The sequence below is a fragment of the Megalobrama amblycephala genome, linkage group LG22 (genome assembly GCF_018812025.1).
Source record: "Megalobrama amblycephala isolate DHTTF-2021 linkage group LG22, ASM1881202v1, whole genome shotgun sequence".
Classification (NCBI taxonomy): Eukaryota; Metazoa; Chordata; class Actinopteri; order Cypriniformes; family Xenocyprididae; genus Megalobrama; species Megalobrama amblycephala.
Genome location: NC_063065.1, coordinates 25,819,752 through 25,842,440, shown reverse-complemented (window position 1 = coordinate 25,842,440; position 22,689 = coordinate 25,819,752). Strand labels below are relative to the sequence as shown.

Genomic DNA, 22,689 nt, shown 5'->3' with positions numbered 1-22,689 from the left:
AGGATTCCACACGAGCCCGACCCTGTTGTCGGCCCGGGAAAGCATAGCCATCATTTCTGGGTCCGTGTCGGGCACAGATGTCACTCCAGAAGGAGGCAACTGCGCCGACTCATCATCCCCCGAAGTTTCAGGCTCACCCTCCAATGCAGCGATCGACATGCCTGAAGGATCCGAAGGATATGGTATCCGAAGGATACGGATGGTACACACCTCTGGGGTGGTCCACCGCGTTCCCCCGGCAGCTCTACTGGCTGCGGAGTGCAGGAGGGATGAGTGTTCCTAGGGGGTTGGTTCCCCGAAGGAAACGCTACTTTTAGGACTACTCTTTCAGGTGCTGAAGCATGCAGGGGAATGACCGCTGCAAAACACAGACAGGAAATAGTGCAGCCTGTCGTGTGCACTCTCTCTCTTTGTAGCCGCCCTCTTACCAGCTGTGAAAACAGCCTTTGACGGCTCAAAAGCCGCGAGAACGGCTTTTGTATTGTGTTGCTCTCTCGAAAAGGCAATCAAAAGAAAACAAAAGTAAAAGAAAGAGAGATCGGCCCCGCTGCTGTGCTGTCACGCCTGCACCAAAACGAAAGGGAATCTTCAAAGAAGCTGTTTTGACTCATAGTAACACACACTTCGTAGACACCACTGAAGTTTCGGCTTCGAAGCGAAAAGCTGAAGATGCAACGCACCTGCTGCTCATTATATACCCGCGCTGCGAGGCAAGCAGCTGATGCATGTGATTGCATGCCAATGTTCATTGGCTCGTTGTAGTTACACTCGAAGTAGATTGGGGGGCGACGAGCAGCCTGAGGTGACGAGCAGCCTGAGGTGCTGCAGGCGGTGGAGGTGCAGCAGCTGACCGCCTCGGCAGGATGTGAGATATGGCCTCAGACTGCTTCTGGAGGCTGCACAAGCCTCAACAGCACAACTTTGTTACCGTGTATCAGTTGCCACTTACAGTGAATCTAATAAAATCAGAATCATTCTCGTGTTTTGGTAATTGCCTAGTTATTTTTTGGTATTGTAGTTTTAATCACGCAATTTGTCCGGTTGATCAAGTAAAATGGCCCTGGCCCAATTTAAACCCTACTGATAATACACCCACATTAAACTCAAATTCACTGGTTCAAGGTACCTTAATTCATGCTTTAACAGTAGAATTCTCAACTTCCATTTTTTAACTAAGCAGTAATAATACATTGTTAAATAAGCATATAACGTGATATAATAATTACATTCAGTCCTGCATTAACATTGTGATTCAGTTTGTTTGCGCCTCCCCAAAATTTTTAGCACCAGCTGCCACTGACCAAGAGGGTTGCGTGTAGTTTTGTAAAAAATGAAGTGAGATTCTCAACCATTGTTCTTTGGATTTGATGTTTTTGATCAGTGAGTTTTCGAACTGAACTGACAGTTATTGAGGACTCTCTCAGCGAATGTAAAAAAGAATTTGAAACCACTGTAGTGATTTTGGACTAGTCTCACTCGAGGGTACCACAAATTTAGTGGTTTATGGTCTTAAATATTAATATTAATATTTTGTATTAATATTAATATTGAGTCAGATGATTCCTTCCAATATTTTCGGGGCACCAGTCAAGTTTCACCTTGACAATAAAGAACAATCATGGAAGATTGTTGACTGAATTACAATTATATGAATTGGAGGAAGTTCATCATCTGACCAATCTGAAGGATTTGTGAGATATTGTTAACTTGTAGAGCCTCTTACTGTATTATCAACACAAGGAAGACACAAGTGTAATAAATGGATTTTATTAACAAAAGGATAGACAAGAGTAACTAACAACTACTGAATGGATAAAGTGCAAAAAGACTGATAAATGCAAGTGGATGAGTTAGATGTTACTATGGCAGTTACAAGTTAATCTTATGGAAAGATAAACTGTAGTTTCTCTAGAAGAAATAAGGCAAACCTTATTCTGAATTCGACAAATAAACCGAGAGATTATTTCTTATCAACTGATATCAGCTATGCAAGATCTAATGCAAATTAGATAATCATATACTGACAGTATACACTAATGCCAAGGTCTCTAGAAAGAGGTTTGGTAAGTGATATTTACGTCTGCCTGGTCGTGCTGAATCCGAAGGTGGCGTCTTCCACTTGTTGAGCTGAGCAGCGTTGCAGTGGGAAGAATGGAGTTGGAATCCGGTTCACAGACTTGAACACGAAGTACTTGTGAACGTTGAACTCCTGGAGCACAGAGAAGGTATTTTCCTGGAACACGCAAAAGAAGAAGCCTTGAAGGTTCTGATGTCTGTGCAGATGATCCTTATTCTCTGGAACACGCAGACGGAAGGATCTTTAGATTCTGAAGTAGAGTGCAGATCCGGAACACGCAGATCTGGAGGATCTCTGATGAGAGGATTGAAGTTGGTACAGAAGATATCTTGAAGATGGGGGGGCTAAGCTTGTAGTCGTTGTCTCTGTTGCAGTTTTCAAACTCCCCAAATTCACTTCTTGCAGAACTTCCTTGTTTCTCTCTTTAGAGCTTCAGAGTCTTAAGAGAGCAACTTCACAACTCTGTAGAGTTGGACTTAGCTTAACACATCTTGGGACCAGAACCTTGAACCGGGACTGGAACAAGAACTGGAGCCTGGAACCAGAACGGGAACTGCAGCAACCCAACTGGAACAATTATCTGTCCCAGAAACAAGTCTTTTAACCTGTCCTGAGAGGGAGGGAAATGCAAGTTTGCACCTTTCAGATGCACTGTTTTGATTGGCTGATGCTATCAGAGGTGGCCACTGGATGGCCCCCCTCTTGCATGAGGTTCATTTGCATAGCTTAAAGTTCACATTTAGAACAATGTCTTTAAGGTTTTTCCTATGCATAATTCACTTTCCAAACCAATTTCAGATTACCCTAGGCATTGTGCTGAAAACATAAAGACCAAACATCATTGAGTTATATTGACCTTTTACCCATGCATTAATGTATACCTTGGTAGGCAAGTTTGTATAGTTTGCATGTACACAAACAACACTCATGAAGTATATAGAGTTCTTGATAATAAAAATGGAGAAGATTTGCTCCATTTTGTCCACTGTGTGTCTATTTTGTGTCCTTTGTGACTTCAAGTCACATAGCAAAACCTGTTTGGTGAGTGGAGTTCAGTTTACACCTCAGGTCTAACGACTGAGGGACTGGGGTGATCAATGGGGGAGAATGGTGATAGAATTAGCCTGCTCAATGACATGCTAATGTCATCTTTCTTCCTTTCCACAAATGGTCAGGGTGATTGTCTTGATAGGCTTATCTGCTAGCCTATCTATTCCCTTGTTTGCTTCTCTTGGAGGTGTGAGTTTTGGAGTCGTGAGTTTTGGAGTCCTGTGCTGTTCATCATGGCAGATGAGGTGATGAGGGGAGTCTTCCCTCATGTCTGCCTGCTGATCACTACACCACTTATGAAAGAAAATTCAACATGAACTGGATGAATTTCGTGAGAATCTAAAGAAATTCAAGATCTGGAAGTTCCAACGGGACACTATAGATTACTTGGACAACAAAGTCTATAAATGGATGTCCGGCACAACCCATAGGTATCTTCATGACACTAGAGGGGCACAGTTTCGCCAGTTCTCGGAATCAAATTCATCTGCGTCCTCTGTAACTACTTTCTCCAGTGCAGCCTCTAGCTTCAGAAAATCTTTTTTGGAGCCAACCCGAAGATTGGAATTCACAAAAACAAGAAAAGGAAACCAACGAGGAGAGGTTAGAGAAAAACATGGCAGGTAAACTCAATTGATCTCATCAACTCTGATGCAGGGGATATTGAAAGAGACAATGAGGTATTTAATTTAACAATTACAGCTATCTAACAAGTAACTTGACTGAAAAGAAAGGTCTGTCTTCATTTCTCAGTCTTCATTCCTTCCCCTGTTACTTATTCTTTTTTGTGAAAGTAGAGTTATTTAAATTAATGAGACAGATTAAATTAAAACCTTTTTTGGACCATCACCTATGGTTAAAAATGAGTTCTTTTAAGATGTTCAAACCCAAGAGTACATCAATCTTGAAACAACTAATCATTCTGTAAACACCTTTTGGAAATTGGTTGATAATGATGTAAATAAATTGTTAAACATGGAAAACTGATATTACTGATTGTTTTTAAAATTAAAATACAATCTTAAAATACAGTTTTTATTTTGAAACACAGAACCACCATGGGTACTCCAAATGTTAGCTCCAAATTAAGCCAGTCTCTTTATGGGTGTAATGTTATGGCTCCAATGTAGATGAGAGAAGGTCAAGTTAAAGCTTCTTTTAATAATCAAAGTAAAGAACTGTAATCCACACGAGAGAAACAAAATCTGAGCATGCAAAGCACAAACAAAACCGGACAAATATTGAGAACTGTGAAGGAACTTAACCCTCTGGAGTCTGAGGCTGATTTGGGGCCTGGAGAAGTTTTGACATGCTCTGACATTTGTGCTTTTTTCAGTTGTTCATAAACATATAAATGACAAAAGTGTCATTACACTGTATTCAGCACAAACTAGGCTACAATAATATGTGAGGAACATGTATGTACATGTTTGTGTTTTTGAAGGAATAATGTTTATGCGTGGTTACTGAAAAAACAAAAAACTTAAGTCACTGAAATAAGGCCAAAATAAGTATATTAAATCTGTGTTCACAAGACTTTTGGGTATTGGAGGTTGTAGACTAGAGTTTTTGCTTCAAAATTATGTAAAAATTATGCTGCCTACTCCTTCATATAAAACAATATATTGATTTAGGTTTTGTAAGACACTTTTTACCAAGAAACACAGTATGCATGGAGGCGTGAATCACCACTGAAAAATGGACCATTCTCACCTGAGAAGACAAAAGAATTGGATAGTAATGAGCTGAAATGACTTGCATATTAATGAGGCATTTCAGTCAGGTAGGCTGTGAAAAAAACCTTCTGTGATGTCTCAAGCTCATCATGATATATGAAACATACAGAAAAATATTATTACAATATAAAGTAATGGTTTTATATTATACTTTAAAATATAATGTATTTCTGTGATGCAAAGAGTCTGAATATAGGCTTTTAGTTTAAAAGCATGCACATTTGGAGAAATATTGGATTCTCATATGCTTATGTCAATTTTCTATACAGAGAAGTTATATTTATTTAATATTCATTGTCATTACTATGAGCGCTGGTGTTTTCAATTCATCCTTGAAGTCGGAGGGCGCTCTCTGTGCATTTTTAGTCCACAAATTCATCTAAAAGAAGAAGAGGCTGTTCCATGAATGGAGTTTCCAATTCATACTGCAGCCGGAGCTCCCTAACCATGACTTTTACATCCAGATAAACACTTTTCAAGACAATAAATACACGATTGAGACGATGAATGCATGTATTGCCTCTGAATTTGCGTCTGAATAGCGCTGGCTCTGTGGGCGTGGCCGCATTAGCAGATAATGAGCTGAATCACGGACTTCTGACATGGTTTTCTTTTCATACAGATTACATAAACACAGAAGGTTTGTTTTCGATTTGACTTACATGATTTACAACCTGACATCTTAACGTTTTTTTAGACATAGGTTTAACTTTTCTGTGATTAGTATTCACTAAGTTACAGTTCATTTTCTGAGAACTATCAGATTGGACTTCGTTCAGAGGGAGAGGAGAAATCACGCATCATGTTAGTTTTCTTTATTTTACAAAAAGCACAACATTGTGTTTTTACTCTGAGTGTACACAAATAAAAGAAGATATTCTATAGTTTCAATTGATATATTACTTATGTCTCTATGACAAAAAATGACGGAGTATTTTAAGTCTGTTTTGCTGCAATGTGAAAAAAAACCTGCAAAACGCGCCGGCGCGTTTTCAGACCTCAGAGTGTTAAATAGACATGGTGATGAACTCATTACAGACAGGTGTGAGCATCACTAAATGTCCATGTCCACAAATGACTGATGGGAAACTAGAACAAAGAAAACATTTGACTAAAGACAAACAACCTAAGTCAATTAAAATGAAACTAACTGAACATAAATGTGACACAATGCCTCCTTCCAGCAAGGCGAGGCCTTGCACCGCAAAATGGCTGAGGAGGTGGTTCCGAAGGCGGATGAGGGACTGGCGAAGGAGGAAGCTACTGTGGAAGAAACCAGGGTGGCGCTGTTGGTGGTAGGAGCCAGGGAGCCGAGGATGTGAGGAGTGACCAGGTGTTGACCCAGAGTACAGCTAGGATAAATGCCCATGGTGGATTCAATGTTTGGAGGAGCCAAGGTGATGATGGCCTCAACACCAATACAGGGACGAGGGATGGAGCTGATGGAGATGGAGCCCTAGGCGAAGACAGAGAGTTGCTGGGACCAGACTACACCTCAAAGAAGCACGTGACAGCACCCAAAGCACATACAATACTGGACAAATACTGAGAACTCAGTAGGAACTTAAATAGACATAATGATGAACTCATTACAGACAAGTGTGAGCGTTATTGAATGTCCAGGGTGACAAATGACTGGCGGAAAACCAGAACAAAGGAAACGTGATTGAAGACAAACAAAATAAAAGTCCATGAAGATGGAAATACCTAAACATAAACATGACAATGGGGAAATCTGAGTCAGATTATGTTTACCATAAAAATACTATAACATACCATAACTGTTTTTAATAAATGTAAAGATGTGATTACTTTATTAGGGCCCGAGCACCGGTGGTGTGAGGACCCTATTGGAATTGCTCCATTTATTATTAGGGCCTGAGCACCGATGGTGTGAGGACTCTATTGTAATTGCTCAGTCAATTCTTCTTCTCCGAAATGAATCACATTTTTGAGGGCCTAAACATGCTTGAAAACTTATGAAACTTTGCACACGTGTCAGAAGTGGTAAAAATTTACATCTGTTATGGGTCTCAGAATTAGGTGTAGCAAAATGGCTCGATAGTGCCACCTACAAAATTTCAATTAAGCGCCCTTCGCGCTACGTTTCACATACAAGAATAATATTCAGTACACACATTTAACAGCCATATACCCAAATAATATCTGAATACCCAAAAGGACCCAAAAAATTTTCTCTACAAAATTTTTGCAGTTTTTTGGCATTTCCAGACGTTGTACTTTAATGAACTCCTCCTAGAGATATAATCGGATAAACATCATATTTGGTAAGTCTAATCTAACGGCCTTTGCAATGTTAAATTGCGAAGATCTTGCCACCTGTTAGCAACAGGAAATGTCATGTTTTACACTGATTAACAACTCATTGAAATTTAACCAGAACAACATCATATTTGGTCAGTCTAATCTTAAGGCCTTGACAATGTTAAATTGAGAAGGTCTTGAGTTTTCGTTGAACAGCGTGTCCGTAGCGGACTGACAAATTCTGATATTTTGCCATGAAAGAGGAAGCTGTTGTAAGTTAGGCATACTATGTCCGATCTGCCCCAAACTTCACATGTGTGATAAGAGTCCTGGCCTGAAGACATCTATATGCCAATATTCAGTTAGTCATAGCGCCACCTGCTGGCAGCAGGAAATGACATGCTTTACACTTTAATTCATTTCCAGAAACACATTTCAATATGCCACAAAGTACCAAACATACTAGAAATACGATAAATCATGCAACACTTGGCTAAGTGCTAATGTTTGCATTTAACTCCACAAAACAGGAAGTTGTTGTAACTCAGGCATACAATGTCCGATCTGCTCCAAACTTCACGTTTGATAATAGTCCTGGCCTGAAGACATCTACATGGCAGTATTCAGTTACAGTCAAAGTGCCACCTGTTGGCAGCAGGAAGTGTGGCACTTTGAAATGACTTTGCCATAATTCTCCTGTATTTACTCGCTTACATGTATGTCACCCTCTGTTCGCTGTTTTCCTAAGGCCAACGGGTGGCGGTGAGCCCGGGTGCAAGGGCCCTTTCATTGCTCATTGCTGCTTGCAGCTTTAATATTGAAGATTGTTTCCTTATTTGGACATGGAGAAAAAAAAAAAAAAGAATTACTGGAATTCGTAAACTTTATCAATTCTAGACTAGAAACTATTTCACTCTCTATGTAGAGGGATAAAAATATGATTCATTTGCTAGATGTGCTAATTGTAAAGAAAAAATAACAGCTTAAAAACTACAGTTTTTCAGAAACCTACAGACAATTCTTTCAGCTAATAGCTATTTATCTCTTTCACTGAAAAAGAGTCTGCTGTTTGGTCAGTTTTATAGATTACTCCGAGTCTGTGATTCCGACAAGAGTTTTAAAGAATAATCTCATATGGTGATTAATCAGTTTAAATTATGAGGATATCCATATGATTGGCTTCAATTGGCATATAAGGCTAAAGAATTAAATAAGCAACAATTACTGAAAGTTTATAGGAGACAAAGAAAATAATTTTCTGTCAAATGTATGTTAACAATTTCAAATTAAGTATAATAAATATTAAGTATAATATCAAATTAAGGATATTATTAAGACATATGTATATACTTTTGACACAGAAAAGAAACCAACAATTATAAGAGGTTGTTTTCCATTGAGAAACTGCACAGGTTGCTCTTTGATAGTTAGAACCAACAATTTTATTGATGTACCTTCAAGTAAAACATTTTATATCAAGCCTTTAATCATGCATTGACATGTAATATGTTAAAATACCCTTGTCCATTAATTTACATCTGAAAAATGACACATCCAATAAAAACGTCTCGGGTTACGTATTGTTCCCTGAGAAGGGAATGAGACACTGCATCGGTAATGACACTTTGGGGAACGCTCTCAGCGTAGCGTGTCTGAAGCATGAATGAAACTATTCCAATCCTGATTGGTGTTGCGTCATGACGTAACATGTGATGGCATAAACAGTAGCTACAAAGGAATGCTGGCACATAATAGAGTCAGCTTTTGCGATGAAGCAAGTCGCTCCCAGACATAAGGAGGTGTGGCAAAGGGGTGCAGGGTCCCGTTCCCTTCTCAGGGAACAAGGGTTACATACATAACCCAAGACGTTCCCTTTCGACTCTGTGTCGGTAACGACACTTTAGGGAACAAATACCCACTATGCCACACCAAACACCTCTGTCCTAGTGTGAAGCTGAAACAGGCACAACTTAGGACGAGATCACCCGTACACCTGCCATAGAAGGGAGGTGCAGACTATAAAATCTGATGAAGGTGTGTGGAGTGGCCCAGCCAACCGCATCAAAGATCTCCTGAAGGGGAACCCCTAAGAGGAGGGCTCTAGAGGAAGACATGCCCCTAATAGAATGGTCCCTCAAGGCCAAAGGTGAAGGCAGGTCGCGAACCTGATAGGTCGAGGCAATAGCCTGAACGATCCACTTATTAATTGTTTGCTTTGAAGCAGGGAGCCCCTTTTTAGGTGACCCAAAGCACAGTGTTATGAATATAACCACTCAATGCTCTGACAGGGCAGAGCAGATTTAGCGCTGGAACTGAGTATGGTTTAAACCACTTTAACCGACAGGCCAGCCTCTAAGTACTAGGGCCCCTCAGGGGCCAGACCCAGTTTCCACAGCTAGTTAATGGAGTTAGGGCCTCTTTCCCAAAGCCTTCTTAGCCGAAGTACTGTCCTCAGATCCGTTTTCCAGTCTGGAGGATTCGGGCGAGTACGCTCCTTTGCTCCCAAGCTCTCTGAGGGGGATCTCTAAAGGCAACGCTCTCCTGAACGCCAGCTGCGCACAATGCCTCCTTGAGAACTGCCCGTGCATGCTCTTCCCAGCCACCTTTTTAATTCATAAGAAATAAATACATCCATAAAACACCCTAACACATTCCTGGAGCCTCCCCAACACTGCATTTTTTCCATGTCTCCTTAATCAAACACACCTGATTCAGATCATCAGCTCATTAGTCGAGACGCAAGACCTGAAATGGGTGTGCCAGACAAAGGAGACATGCAAAATGCAGTGCTGGGGAGGCTCCTGGAATGTATTTGGGAACCCCTGTCAAGTCAGATGACAATTCCACATTTTAATTAATCAGAATTTAATGTAGCCATAAACACCAACAACCAAGTGAAGCATGGTCTGAATGATAGGCTCATATATATATATATATATATATATATATATATATATATATATATATATATATATATATACACATATACATATATATTTATATACATACACTCGTAATCTACACATTGCCTCAGTTTGAGATTCGAGCTGACCATATTACATAAGACTTTTTTTCCCCTCAAGAAGAAAAGTCAACAGGCGCGCGCGTCAATATATTTCTGAATGAGCACAGCCAGAGCTGACTGTGCATTCCCCGCACCTAAACAGTGAAATACACCGATCGCGTGTGTCACCTCCTCGCGTTTCCCCCTTGTCAAAACTGAGCATATCCACATCCTCAGATGTAGACAGCTCAGCATCAGGCTGACGCACCGGGCGGAAGAAGCCACAGAGCGAGCTTCCACGTCAGGAACAGGAGCATAGGAGCTGGCTGATGAGGGCTGAGAAAGCGTCGAAGTGGTCTCAAGCTCCTCTGCGATCCCCACGGCATCAGATGCCACATTGCCTCAGCGGACACGGGGAGCACGGGCAGGAAGACACACACTTTCAAATGTGCTTATTGCTAATATTTCAAGTTCCTACGGGACAAACAACACCAAATAGGACTGACAGTTTGACAGAGAGCACTTTATGGAAATAAAATAATGGCATATGTTTTTATAACAAAAAGCATCTTGAATTGCACTACTTGAAAAAAATATGCATTGCATTAACCGTGTTTGTATTTTAATGCATTATATTTTTAGGGCTTGCTTTTTATGAAATTCAACATGGTTGTATATTTAAGCTGTGAATGTTTCAATTCAAAACATTTCACACACATTTTCATTGTTAAAAATGCAATAATACATAGTCACCTTTCAGATTTCACTTCCAAAATATTAATTCTGTTTAAAAATACAATCTATAATATTCAGCAGGCAATTTTCGGTCCATTTTATTTCGCATCCACAAATTCAGTGGTTCAAATTTCAACATTTTACATCCGGGAACTGCAGAAAAAGCAGAGTGCCGAGCATAATCTCCATCTGCTGTTAGTCAACCTCACCAACAGGTGGTGCAAGCATGTGTTGATGAAGAGCAGAGCAACAGTTAGAGCAAGTCATTCATTGCATTCATTAAAATGGATTTACATTAACGAAGCAAGCGGTAAGTTTATGTGTAATGGTTATCAGGGTCAGTATATATGCAGAAAAGACACAACAGTTGTGTTTACATTTAATTCAATGTCTTCACTGATACTTTCCCTGTGTAGCCCACATGTAAACAGCTTTCTCTACAGTGAAAAAGATTATAATGTTATTCTCTGATGCTGTTGTACAGTTCAAACGTTAAATCTGAGATAGACATATAACTTTCCTTAACTTTATATCGCAGCTGTGCTGCAGTACTGGGGTTTCCCTCAATACGTCATACGATTCCCCTGTTGTCGGGACAATGCTTAAAACTTATCTTTATAGACTAAATACAGTGATATAAAAGACCACTGAACTTGCACCTATACTATACTATATAGGCTACAGGCAAGCAGGTTGACTCAGAATATGGACGTAATGTGCGAAGTTTGATGCCAAGCGTTTCGCAGTGAAATACTGGCATAAAGTTGGCTTGACATTGGATGGTCCATATTTGCAAATTTAGGGACCGTCTCTAAAGTTACATATGACATTCGTGTACACACTTCTAACTTCAATATAATTTGAAGATAATGACTAACACTCATAAACTGTAATGTGCTCATGTAGGTGTCAAGCATGATGCACACCTTTTAGATTTTTTATATTTAATAAACAAATAAAAAAATGCCAATTTTTTATTGCTGCACGAGCTTCTATTTATTTTAATATCAACAATCTAAAATTATGGTATATGTTAGATTTTTGATATTTAATAAAATAAACTGTTAAATCATGTGTAAATATTACTATTTTTCACTACAGCAGGAGTTCATATTTATTATCAACAGTCTAAAAGTTGTGCATCCCACCTACATGAACACTTTACAGACTGTCATTTATTCTCTTCAAATACCATAGAGCTTTAAATTATGGTATATTTTGTGTTTGAGCATATAGTGGCTAAGTGAAAAATATAACAATATTTACATATGACTTGACAGTTAATTTTATTCAATATCAAAAAAGTAAAAGGTGTGCATCATACCTGAAACCTACATGAACACTTTACAGTTTGTTTTATGACTATAAGTCATTCTTTTGAAATGCTATTGAAGTTAGAAATGTCATGTGTAACTTTAGAGACGAACCCTAAATTTGCGAATATCGACCATCCAGTGTCAAGCCAAATCAATGCCAGTATTTCACTGGGAAAGGCTTAGCGTAAAACTTTGCACATTACGTCCATATTCTGAGTCAACCTGCTTGCCTGTAGCCTATAGCCTACATTCTCAATAATGTGCATGTTTGGTGGTCTTTTATATCACCTTATTTAGTCTATAAAGATAAGTTAAGCATTCTATATGTCCCGACAACAGGGGAATCCTGGAGTATGACGTATTGAGGGAAACCCCAGTACTGCAACACAGCTATGATATAAAGTTAAGGAAAGTTATATGTCTATCTCAGATTTAACGTTTGAACTGTACATCAGCATCGGGGAATAACGTTTTTATCTCGTTCACTGTAGAGAAAGCTGTTTACATGTAGGCTACACAGGGAAATGAACAGTGAAGACATTGAATTAAGTGTAAACACAACTGTTGTGTCTTTATCAGCTTTTTTGTATATTTACTGGCCCTGATAGTCATCGCACATACACTTACCGCTTGCTCCGTTAATGTAAATCCGTTTTCAGGGTATCTGCGGGGCATTAAAAAGCATTAAAAGTCATTAAATGGATTTTGCGAAAATTAAGGCCTTAAATGGCATTAAAAAGCATTAAATTGTATTCCTACAGGCATTAAATTTTTAAATAGTTTTTAAAAAAATAATACTACCACTTTATATTGAATTTAGCCTTCATAATTAATAACTTTAATTTTCTGTTGTAAAATATGTACATTGGTGTGATACCACTTTTCAGACCCCTTTTGCGACTTTTTTCCAAGAAAGCGTGTTGTTAACCTGATCTAGCTTTCGAGACCCACTGGTACTGCCGCAGACTGTATAATGTACTGATGATAACAAGGTTGCGCTGTTGAGGCTCACGCACCATCTCGAGGAGAAATGGAAACATGAGTGTAGCACACACAAAAAGAATCTCAGTTAGACATACTGCGGTAAAAATTCAAAATGTGGAGATTTTATAATTTGATACAGTTAAAGCAATAGGTATCACACGACCAAGAATGCTGTTCTCCAAATAGGCTACCATCACGATTAAAAATGTGACACTGATTTCATACAACAGTTCAGTTAACAAATAGTTAATATTAAGTCACTTACATTTTAGAAGGAACATTGACTGTTTTTATTCTATTTTAGCAGTGAAAATAGTTCAAACAAAAATCACAGCAGAACCATAGCGTAGCAACACTCACCCTGCATCCCAATGTGCATCCTATTCACCCTATCCGCCCTAAATAGTATTGAATATTAATAATGTTACATACTATTTAGGATGGATAGAATGTTCATTGGGATGCAGGCTCAGCCTTGTTTTCGTTACTGAATGATTCAGCAATTTGAAGCATTTTGAGTCAAAGATTCTGTGACCCATTCATAAACAACTGCCTCATTCTTGAATGAATCAGCCATTGGAATGAATCGTTTAATTGAATGACTCACTTATTAAAACGGTTTCTTGATGCCACCTACTGGTGGTTTCGTTTAATTTTTTAAAAGTATCATTTCCCCCCAACATTTCTTACAATCCTATAACATTATTTAATGCAGGTGTATTTTTTTATTGTAAATGTGTAAACAGTTTAATGTGATTGGTAACAGCCCTTAGTGTCTTATTCCAAGTAAATTTATTGATCAAATTTATTTTATGCAATATTCTGAAAGGATATTGCTTCAGAAATTTTATATTTATATTTACACCACAAAAAAAAAAAAAAAATCCCCACTCGTATAAGTGAATGACAAGGCTTAATGTCGAGCCCTGTATGAAGTCTTAATGGGTCGCGTTTCAGTCATCATTTCATATTGTCTGACAACAAAAACAGAAAAATGAAACAATTTTATTGGGAATTTGGCTGTATTATAATATATTATGTGAGCAAAAAGGGTAGCAGCAGAGAAGCAAACAAATTGCTACATGACATCATCTATCGACATTTAGCAACATATATATATGGCATTAAACATTTTTAAAAATGGCATTAAAAAGGCATTAAAAAGCATTAAATTAGATTTGATAATATCTGCAGAAGCTCTGGTTTTAATGAATGAAATGAATCACTTGCTTTAACTGTTGCTCTGCTCTTCATCAACACGCCCTTGCACCACCTGCTGGTGAGGTTGACTAATAGCAGATGGAGATTACGCTCGGTACTCTACTGCCTTCCCTGCAGTTCCCGGAAAAATGAAAATGTGTGTGAAATGTTTTGAAATGAAATATTCACAGCTTACATATACAACCATGTTATATTTCAGCCCATAAAAAAGCAAGCCCTAAAAATACAATGCATTAAAATACAAGCATGGTTAATGCAATGCATATTTTTTTCAAGTAGTGCAATTCAAGATGCTTTTCACCAACATATGGCATTATTTTACTTCCATATCGCTTGGTGAAGAGCAAAAAGCTGACTTGTGTGCCGGCATATCTTTGTAGCTTCCGTGTATGCCATCACATTACGTCATGACGCAACACCAATGGGCATTGGAATAGTTTCATTCATGCTTCAGATGCGCTATGCTAAGGGCGTTCCCCAACGTATCGTTACCAACGCAGTGCGAGTTCCCTCGAAAGGGAACTTGTATCCTAGTTTTTAACATGTCCATTAAAAACTTGTATCCTCCACCGCTCTTAACAAACCCCACAATTTTATCTGAGATTGCTAGTGGGCACTATTTGTCTTCTTTTTTGTCCAAAGGTTCACTCGTTTTGCCATCACTGGTTATTATTATTATTATCATTATTAGCCTATTATTAGCTTAACTGCTTTAAATTGGCTTTTTGCTCATTTAGAAGCAAGATAATACAAATATAATTTCACTCACCTATCACTTGAAGCAAACATCGTAATTTACGTCTCTATGATGATTGGTTGACATACCAAACGAGGCTAGCCTCCCCTGTATCTTTTCTCAACTCTCCTAAGCACTGAATGTAAAACACTTAATGGTGATTGGCTAATTTTTTACCAACTGAGGCACAAGACGAGTTCGGCTCATGTGCCTCCTCCTCCCCTTTTCTAACCCTGTGGTTGTAATGACATTTGGCACGTTCGTGAAAGAACAGTGGTGCTTTCAATTTCAGTAACAACAAGTTAATGACTTCACAAACGTAAAAAATTACGTTCTATATAGTATGAATGTGTGTACTATGAATGTAATCTTGATGAACTACATTCACATGTTGCTCTTATCACATGACCTGACCGGGGTCAGTTGTCGTGTTACTACCATTCACAAATCTTCTCTCATGGCCTCATGGGATAGTAAAGTGTCCACACTTCTCTCATGGCCTCATGGGATAGTAAAGTGTATGCACAATTCAGAATCTCGCCGGAAGAAGTAGGTTATCTGGGTACTTTTTGCCTTATCTTTTATGAGTATTGTGAATTCAGACATACTTCTTTTGTCACATACTTTTTTTGCCTACAGTAGGGAAGTAGTAGTAGGAAAGTATATGATTTCGGATACAGCTATGGAGCATGAATGTCTGAACCTTGACACTGAACTGAAACAGAACTAGACAGAAGTGCCGGTTTCTGAACACCACGCACCACATATATCACACAGACTAAAGAGCATACAGCCTGAGCAAACTCAACTGCATGTTCACGCAAAGATACGACTATGGAGTGTCAGACCTCTGTCACCAAACCAAGAATAAACCAACTGAACTGACAGAACCCTGACAGTGCTGAATGTGACTGAGCTGGCAAAGACAAAATTCAGAAGTAGAAATCCATTTAAGAGGAATTGAAGCATTTAAACTGGTGGTTACAGACCTTTGGACCTCACTATTTAATAAAATTATATTACAACTTTTAACCACCATTATTGTGTTTGCTTTTTTAAAATCTAATGATTCAGAACTGTATTTAATTACTACTTTTTTTTTTCAAAACATTTCTTATGTCTTTCTCCTTGTGTGTCAGTATGTTTGATGTGGGTGGTCAGAGAGATGAAAGGAGGAAATGGATTCAGTGCTTTAATGGTGAGCTTGTAGGTTCCTTAAGTTTTGTGGTATAATGCATTTTTTCCATAATTAAATTCCCGAAACCTGTTTTTATAGTTAGTACAGGTGCTGGTCATATAATTAGAATATCATCAAAAAGTTGATTTATTTCACTAATTCCATTCAAAAAGTGAAACTTGTATATTATATTCATTCATTACACACAGACTGATATATTTCAAATGTTTATTTCTTTTAATTGTGATGATTATAACTGACAACTAAGGAAAATCCCAAATTCAGTATCTCAGAAAATTTGAATATTACTTAATACCAATACAAAGAAAGGATTTTTAGAAATCTTGGCCAACTGAAAAGTATGAACATGAAAAGTATGAGCATGTACACCACTCAATACTTAGTTGGGGCTCCTTTTGCCTGAATTACTGCAGCAATGCAGCGTGGCATGGAGTCAATCAGTCTGTGGCACTGCTCAGGTGTTATGAGAGCCCAGGTTGCTCTGATAGTGGCCTTCAGCTCTTCTGCATTGTTGGGTCTGGCATATCGCATTTTTCTCTTCACACTACCCCATAGATTTTCTGTGGGGTTAAGGTCAGGCGAGTTTGCTAGCCAATTAAGAACAGGGATACCATGGTCCTTAAACCAGGTACTGGTAGCTTTGGCACTGTGTGCAGGTGCCAAGTCCTGTTGGAAAATGAAATCTGCATCTCCATCAAGTTGGTCAGCAGCAGGAAGCATGAAGCACTCTAAAACTTCCTGGTATACGGCTGCGTTGACCTTGGACCTCAGAAAACACAGTGGACCAACACCAGAAGATGACATGGCACCCCAAACCATCACTGACTGTGGAAACTTTACACTGGACCTCAAGCAACGTGAATTGTGTGCCTCTCCTCTCTTCCTCCAGACTCTGGGACCCTGATTTCCAAAGGAAATGCAAAATTTACTTGAATCAGAGAACATAACTTTGGACCACTCAGCAGCAGTCCAGTCCTTTTTTGTCTATAGCCCAGGCGAGACGCTTCTGACGCTGTCTGTTGTTCAAGAGTGGCTTGACACAAGGAATGCGACAGCTAAAACTCATGTCTTGCATACGTTTGTGCGTAGTGGTTCTTGAAGCACTGACTCCAGCTGCAGTCCACTCTTTGTGAATCTCCCCCACATTTTTGAATGGGTTTTGTTTCACAATCCTCTCCAGGGTGCGGTTATCCCTATTGCTTGTACACTTTTTTTCTACCACATCTTTTCCTTCCCTTCACCTCTCTATTAATGTGCTTGGACACAGAGCTCTGTGAACAGTCAGCCTCTTTTGCAATGACCTTTTGTGTCTTGCCCTCCGTGTACAAGGTGTCAATGGTCATCTTTTGGACAACTGTCAAACCAGCAGTCTTCCCTATGATTGTGTAGCCTACAGAACTAGACTGAGAGACCATTTAAAGGCCTTTGCAGGTGATTTGAGTTAATTAGCTGATTAGAGTGTGGCACCAGGTGTCTTCAATATTGAACCTTTTCACAATATTCTAATTTTCTGAGAGACTGAATTTGGGATTTTCCTTAGTTGTCAGTTATAATCATCAAAATGAAAAGAAATATACATTTGAAATATATCAGTCTGTGTGTAATGAATGAATATACAAGTTTCACTTTTTGAATAGAATTAGTGAAATAAATCAACTTTTTGATGATATTATAATTATATGACCAGCACCTGTATATCTAAAAGTCACTAATGGTGTTGATGTTAAAGGGATAATTCACCAAAAAATGAACATTCTGTCATCATTGACTCACCCTCATGTCATTACAAAGCAATAAGATTTTTGGTTAAACACAAATTAAGATTTTGTTTTATTTAAAGGTGCCCTAGATTCAAAAATTGAATTTACCTCGGCATAGTTAAATAACAAGAGTTCGGTACATGGAAAAGACATACAGTGAGTCTCAAACTCCATTGTTTCCTCCTTCTTATATAAATCTCATTTGTTTAAAAGACCTCCGAAGAACAGGCGAATCTCAACATAACACCGACTGTTACGTAACAGTCGGGGTGTACGCCCCCAATATTTGCATATGCCAGCCCATGATCTAGGCATTACACAAGGGCAGCCAGTATTAACGTCTGGATGTGCAGAGCTGAATCAACAGACTAGGTAAGCAAGCAAGGACAATAGCAAAAAATGGCAGATGGAGCAATAATAACTGACATGATTCATGATAACATGATATTTTTAGTGATATTTGTAAATTGTCTTTCTAAATGTTTCGTTAGCATGTTGCTAATGTACTGTTAAATGTGGTTAAAGTTACCATCGTTTCTTACTGTATTCACGGAGACAAGAGCCGTCGCTATTTTCATTTTTAAACACTTGCAGTCTGTATAATGCATAAACACAACTTCATTCTTTATAAATCTCTCCAACAGTGTAGCATTAGCCGTTAACCATGGAGCATAGCCTCAAACTCATTCAGAATCAATGTAAACATCAAAATAAACACTGTACTTACGCGATTAGACATGCTGCATGACGAACACTTTGTAAAGATCCATTTTGAGGGTTATATTAGCTGTTTGAACTTTTTTTATGTTGTTTAAGGCAAGCGCGAGCTCTTGGGGCGTGGAGCACACACACCCTGAATCGGCTAATTTCTAATCATGCCCCAAAATAGGCAGTTAAAAAAATGAATTAAAAAAATTCTATGGGGTATTTTGAGCTGAAACTTCACAGACACATTCAGGGGACACCTTAGACTTATATTACATCTTTTAAAAAAAGTTCTAGGGCACCTTTAAAATAAAAAAAAAGTTCAGGTAATCAAAACTTAGAAGATCAAAAATGTCATAAAGGCATTGAAAAACAAATCGATATAAATCGATATGAATTAAACCATAATCCATGTGTTGTGAAGAGATGCAATAGCTTTATATTATGAACAGATTTAATTTAGAATTTCATTTAAATCTAAACAATGACTGACACATTCATTCAAATATGGTAAACACTTGGTTTTTGAGCATCACGCACACACATGAAACAATGAGGTGTTTTCTAGCGCTTCTGTGTTTATCATATGTGATGTACACTATGTATGTGTGTCTACATGATGTTCAACATATAAAGTTGTCGTATCTCTTCACAAGACTTAAGATTAAACTGCTCTATTTCATATGGATTCCTTTGACAAAGCCATTATAACCTTTTTGGATCTTTTAAGTTTTGGTAACCTGAACTTTCAATAGAGGGACAGAAACCTCTCAAGTTTCATTAAAAATATCTTATTGTATGTTTCGAAGATGGAGTCTTATGAGTTTGGAACAATATGAGGGTGAGTAAATATGACAGAAGTTTCATTTTTTGGTGAATTATCCCTTTAAGTGTGTGCTTGGCTAATGTATATTTCTTCCTGTCTATAATCACAGATGTGACCGCCATCATCTTCGTGGCAGCCAGTAGCAGTTACAACATGGTCATAAGGGAAGACAACAGCACCAACCGGTTGCGCGAGTCTCTTGATCTGTTCCGCAGCATCTGGACTAACAGGTTTCACAGTTCTGCTGTTTCTTGGGAGTTCTCAGTTCCCGTCCCAAGTGCTGCAGAAGTTATCCTGAAGTGCATCTATATGTTTGTAACGGTTACCGATTATTTTTATTAGAGGTCAGCAATAGGGCTGGGCAATGTGTTGAATATTCACGGTGTGTGTGTGTGTGTGTGTGTGTGTGTGTGTGTATATATATATATATATATATATATATATATATATATACAGATTTTTGATTACCACATATAAAATCCCCAAAAAACCATACATATAATAAAACATTTTTCCATCAAAAATAACTATACAATTATATATAGTTATTGTGATATAAAAATTCATAGTGATATTTTTCATGCCTAACAGTTTAAGTCAAATAGAGGAGACAGATGGCAACTTTAAATATTAACACTTATCGAGTAAAATGGTGGCTCAAAGCTGCGCTGAACATCTCTAAATGTCTAAAATGTCATCAGATATATAAATATAAAGAAGTGCTCAAACTGTCTCTCTCTCTTTGTTTTCAAACAGGTTTTTAAGGACCATTTCAGTGATCTTGTTCCTCAACAAACAGGATATGCTGGCAGAAAAGATCCTGGCAGGAAAATCCAAACTTGAAGATTATTTCCCAGAGTATGCTCGCTACACACTTCCTCCTGAAGGTAATGTCCTGTATATGATCATAAAATACATATAAAAAGGCATATCTGACTAGAGATAAAATGGTATGAAAATATGTTAAAATGTGCTGGAAATATTCAAAAAGTATTATACACAATCAATTTAGCATCAGTCAAATCAGTTTACCAACTATTATATTGAACCAACAAATAAAATTAGCAACACTATGCACTCTGCATTAACATTAAAAAATGATAGCATTAACATTAAAGATGGCACCATGTGGCCATGACAGGTAAAAGTTTCCTACTGCAGGCTTTATTAAACAGCCAAAGGGGGCCGTTCACACAAAACACATTTTTTTTTCATTCTACTGCACAACTTTTCCATTATTTTTCTATGTAAACACACGCTAGATGGACGTGTTTGAAAGTTGCACTTGTGTCTTTTGCATCTCGCACATTAAACACACCACTCTAAAAATGTGGCGCTCAAGTTAAAATAAGTTAAACTTTTAAAAGTTCGAGACCTTGCAGTTTTTCCCCATTCCACTGCCTGTGATTTCAAATATCAACAGTGCAGAAATCACTTACTGCACCTATAAGGGCCGCACACAGAACGTGTTTTTGCTTTGATGTCATCAATAAGTGATAGCAATTCATCATACTATGTTACTATGTGTTACTATGGCCCTGTTTACACCTGATATTAAGATGTGTTTCGGTCGATCGGATCAGAAGAGGACAACGCTAAATACAGATGTAAACAGCCCTTCGTAAAAAGTTTATTCAAGTGAGCTATCAGTATACTTCTTTAAACTAAAAATAAGAAAGTATACTTTGTCTACATTTTGTATACTTCTCAGAAATATACTTTATATACTTCTGAGAAATATACTTAAATTGGACTTAAGTATACTTGACTTATACTGACAGAAAAGTCTAAGTATATTTGGCCTATACTTGGACTTTGTCTTTTGATCGAGATATACTTAAAAGTATATTTATAAAAGTATAGTATAAAAGCACATGGTTTGGAAATATTGATTTATAAAGAAAACAGATATATTGCTAATTCTGAATATCTGAATTTTTGTGTAGGCTAGTCCACTGGTAGTGTACATAGGAATTTACTTTAAAGGGCACCTATTATGCCCCTTTTTACAAGATGTAATATTGGTCTTGGGTGTCCCCAGAATGTATTTGTGAAGTTTCAGCACAAAATACCCCACAGTTAATTTATTATAACCATTTGAAAATGTCATTTTTGGGGCCTGTTTTAAAAAGAGCTGTTTTGGTGTGTACCACCTTAAATATAAATGAGCTGCATATCCCCGCCCTGCCTTTGGATGAGGGCGTAACTTGCATACCTATGGCAATAAACACAGTCGGTAGAAGCAGAATGGCTGAGAGTGAGAGACCCGCTGTTTTGTATGGCATTCAGCCGTACATGTTTGAACCGGAATCTGACCCAGATGAAGAAGAGACTCCGGCAGAAGAAACACAATTGAGAATGGAGCAGGACGTCTCTGAATGGTTATTTGATACATTTATGTACTTATAGAGTTTTAATCACGTCCCCTTTGCAATTATGGATGTGCAACACACACACACATACACACTGTGATAACGTTCGCGCAATTTTTTGAAACTACAAACACAAATACTGTGATAACGTTTGCTAAGTAAACATACAGTTTTTAATACAATATCTTTAAAAAATATATATATATACGTGTGGATACACACTATACAAACAAGGTTTAAATTATATACACAGACATTCTACGACGACGACAACAACTTTAGACGCATTTGTTATTGAATTGGCTGACATCGACTGAAATGACTATTTGCTCAAAAAACATTAAATACACTTACTTCTTCTGGAGGTGACGTTGGATCGCGAACAGTAGGCAACGATCCACACTTGAGGATTAACTTTGAAGCAAGACCTGCTTTGAATTGACCCTCGTTCTCAAAACAGTCGGTCAAAAAATGATTCGCGCAAACATAAACGTATTTTGCAATTTTGAGTGGCGCCTTTCCTTCGTAAATAAAATCCATCCACTGCGTTTTCAGTGGCTCTTATGTCGGAAGTAAGTGAAAACTACTATGTTCATTATTACATCCCACAACAGAACACTTATGTTTCTTAGGAGACATTACCGGCTGTCGTTGAAACAATGGAGGATGGTTTACAGATCACCGAGGGCGGGGTCTATGCCAAA

At 38.1% G+C, this 22,689-nt stretch overlaps 1 protein-coding gene across 3 annotated transcripts in view; it reads left to right on the top strand.

Moving 5' to 3' along the window:
* gnal (guanine nucleotide binding protein (G protein), alpha activating activity polypeptide, olfactory type) overlaps nt 1-22,689 on the top strand; it is a 215,825-nt gene that overhangs the window by 164,425 nt on the left and 28,711 nt on the right. For all 3 annotated transcript variants that reach the window (XM_048175136.1, XM_048175137.1, XM_048175135.1), the window contains 3 exons: nt 16,264-16,322; nt 19,723-19,843; nt 20,370-20,500. In XM_048175136.1, the coding sequence (XP_048031093.1) occupies nt 16,264-16,322; nt 19,723-19,843; nt 20,370-20,500 (311 nt within the window). The remainder of the gene's footprint in view (nt 1-16,263; nt 16,323-19,722; nt 19,844-20,369; nt 20,501-22,689) is intronic.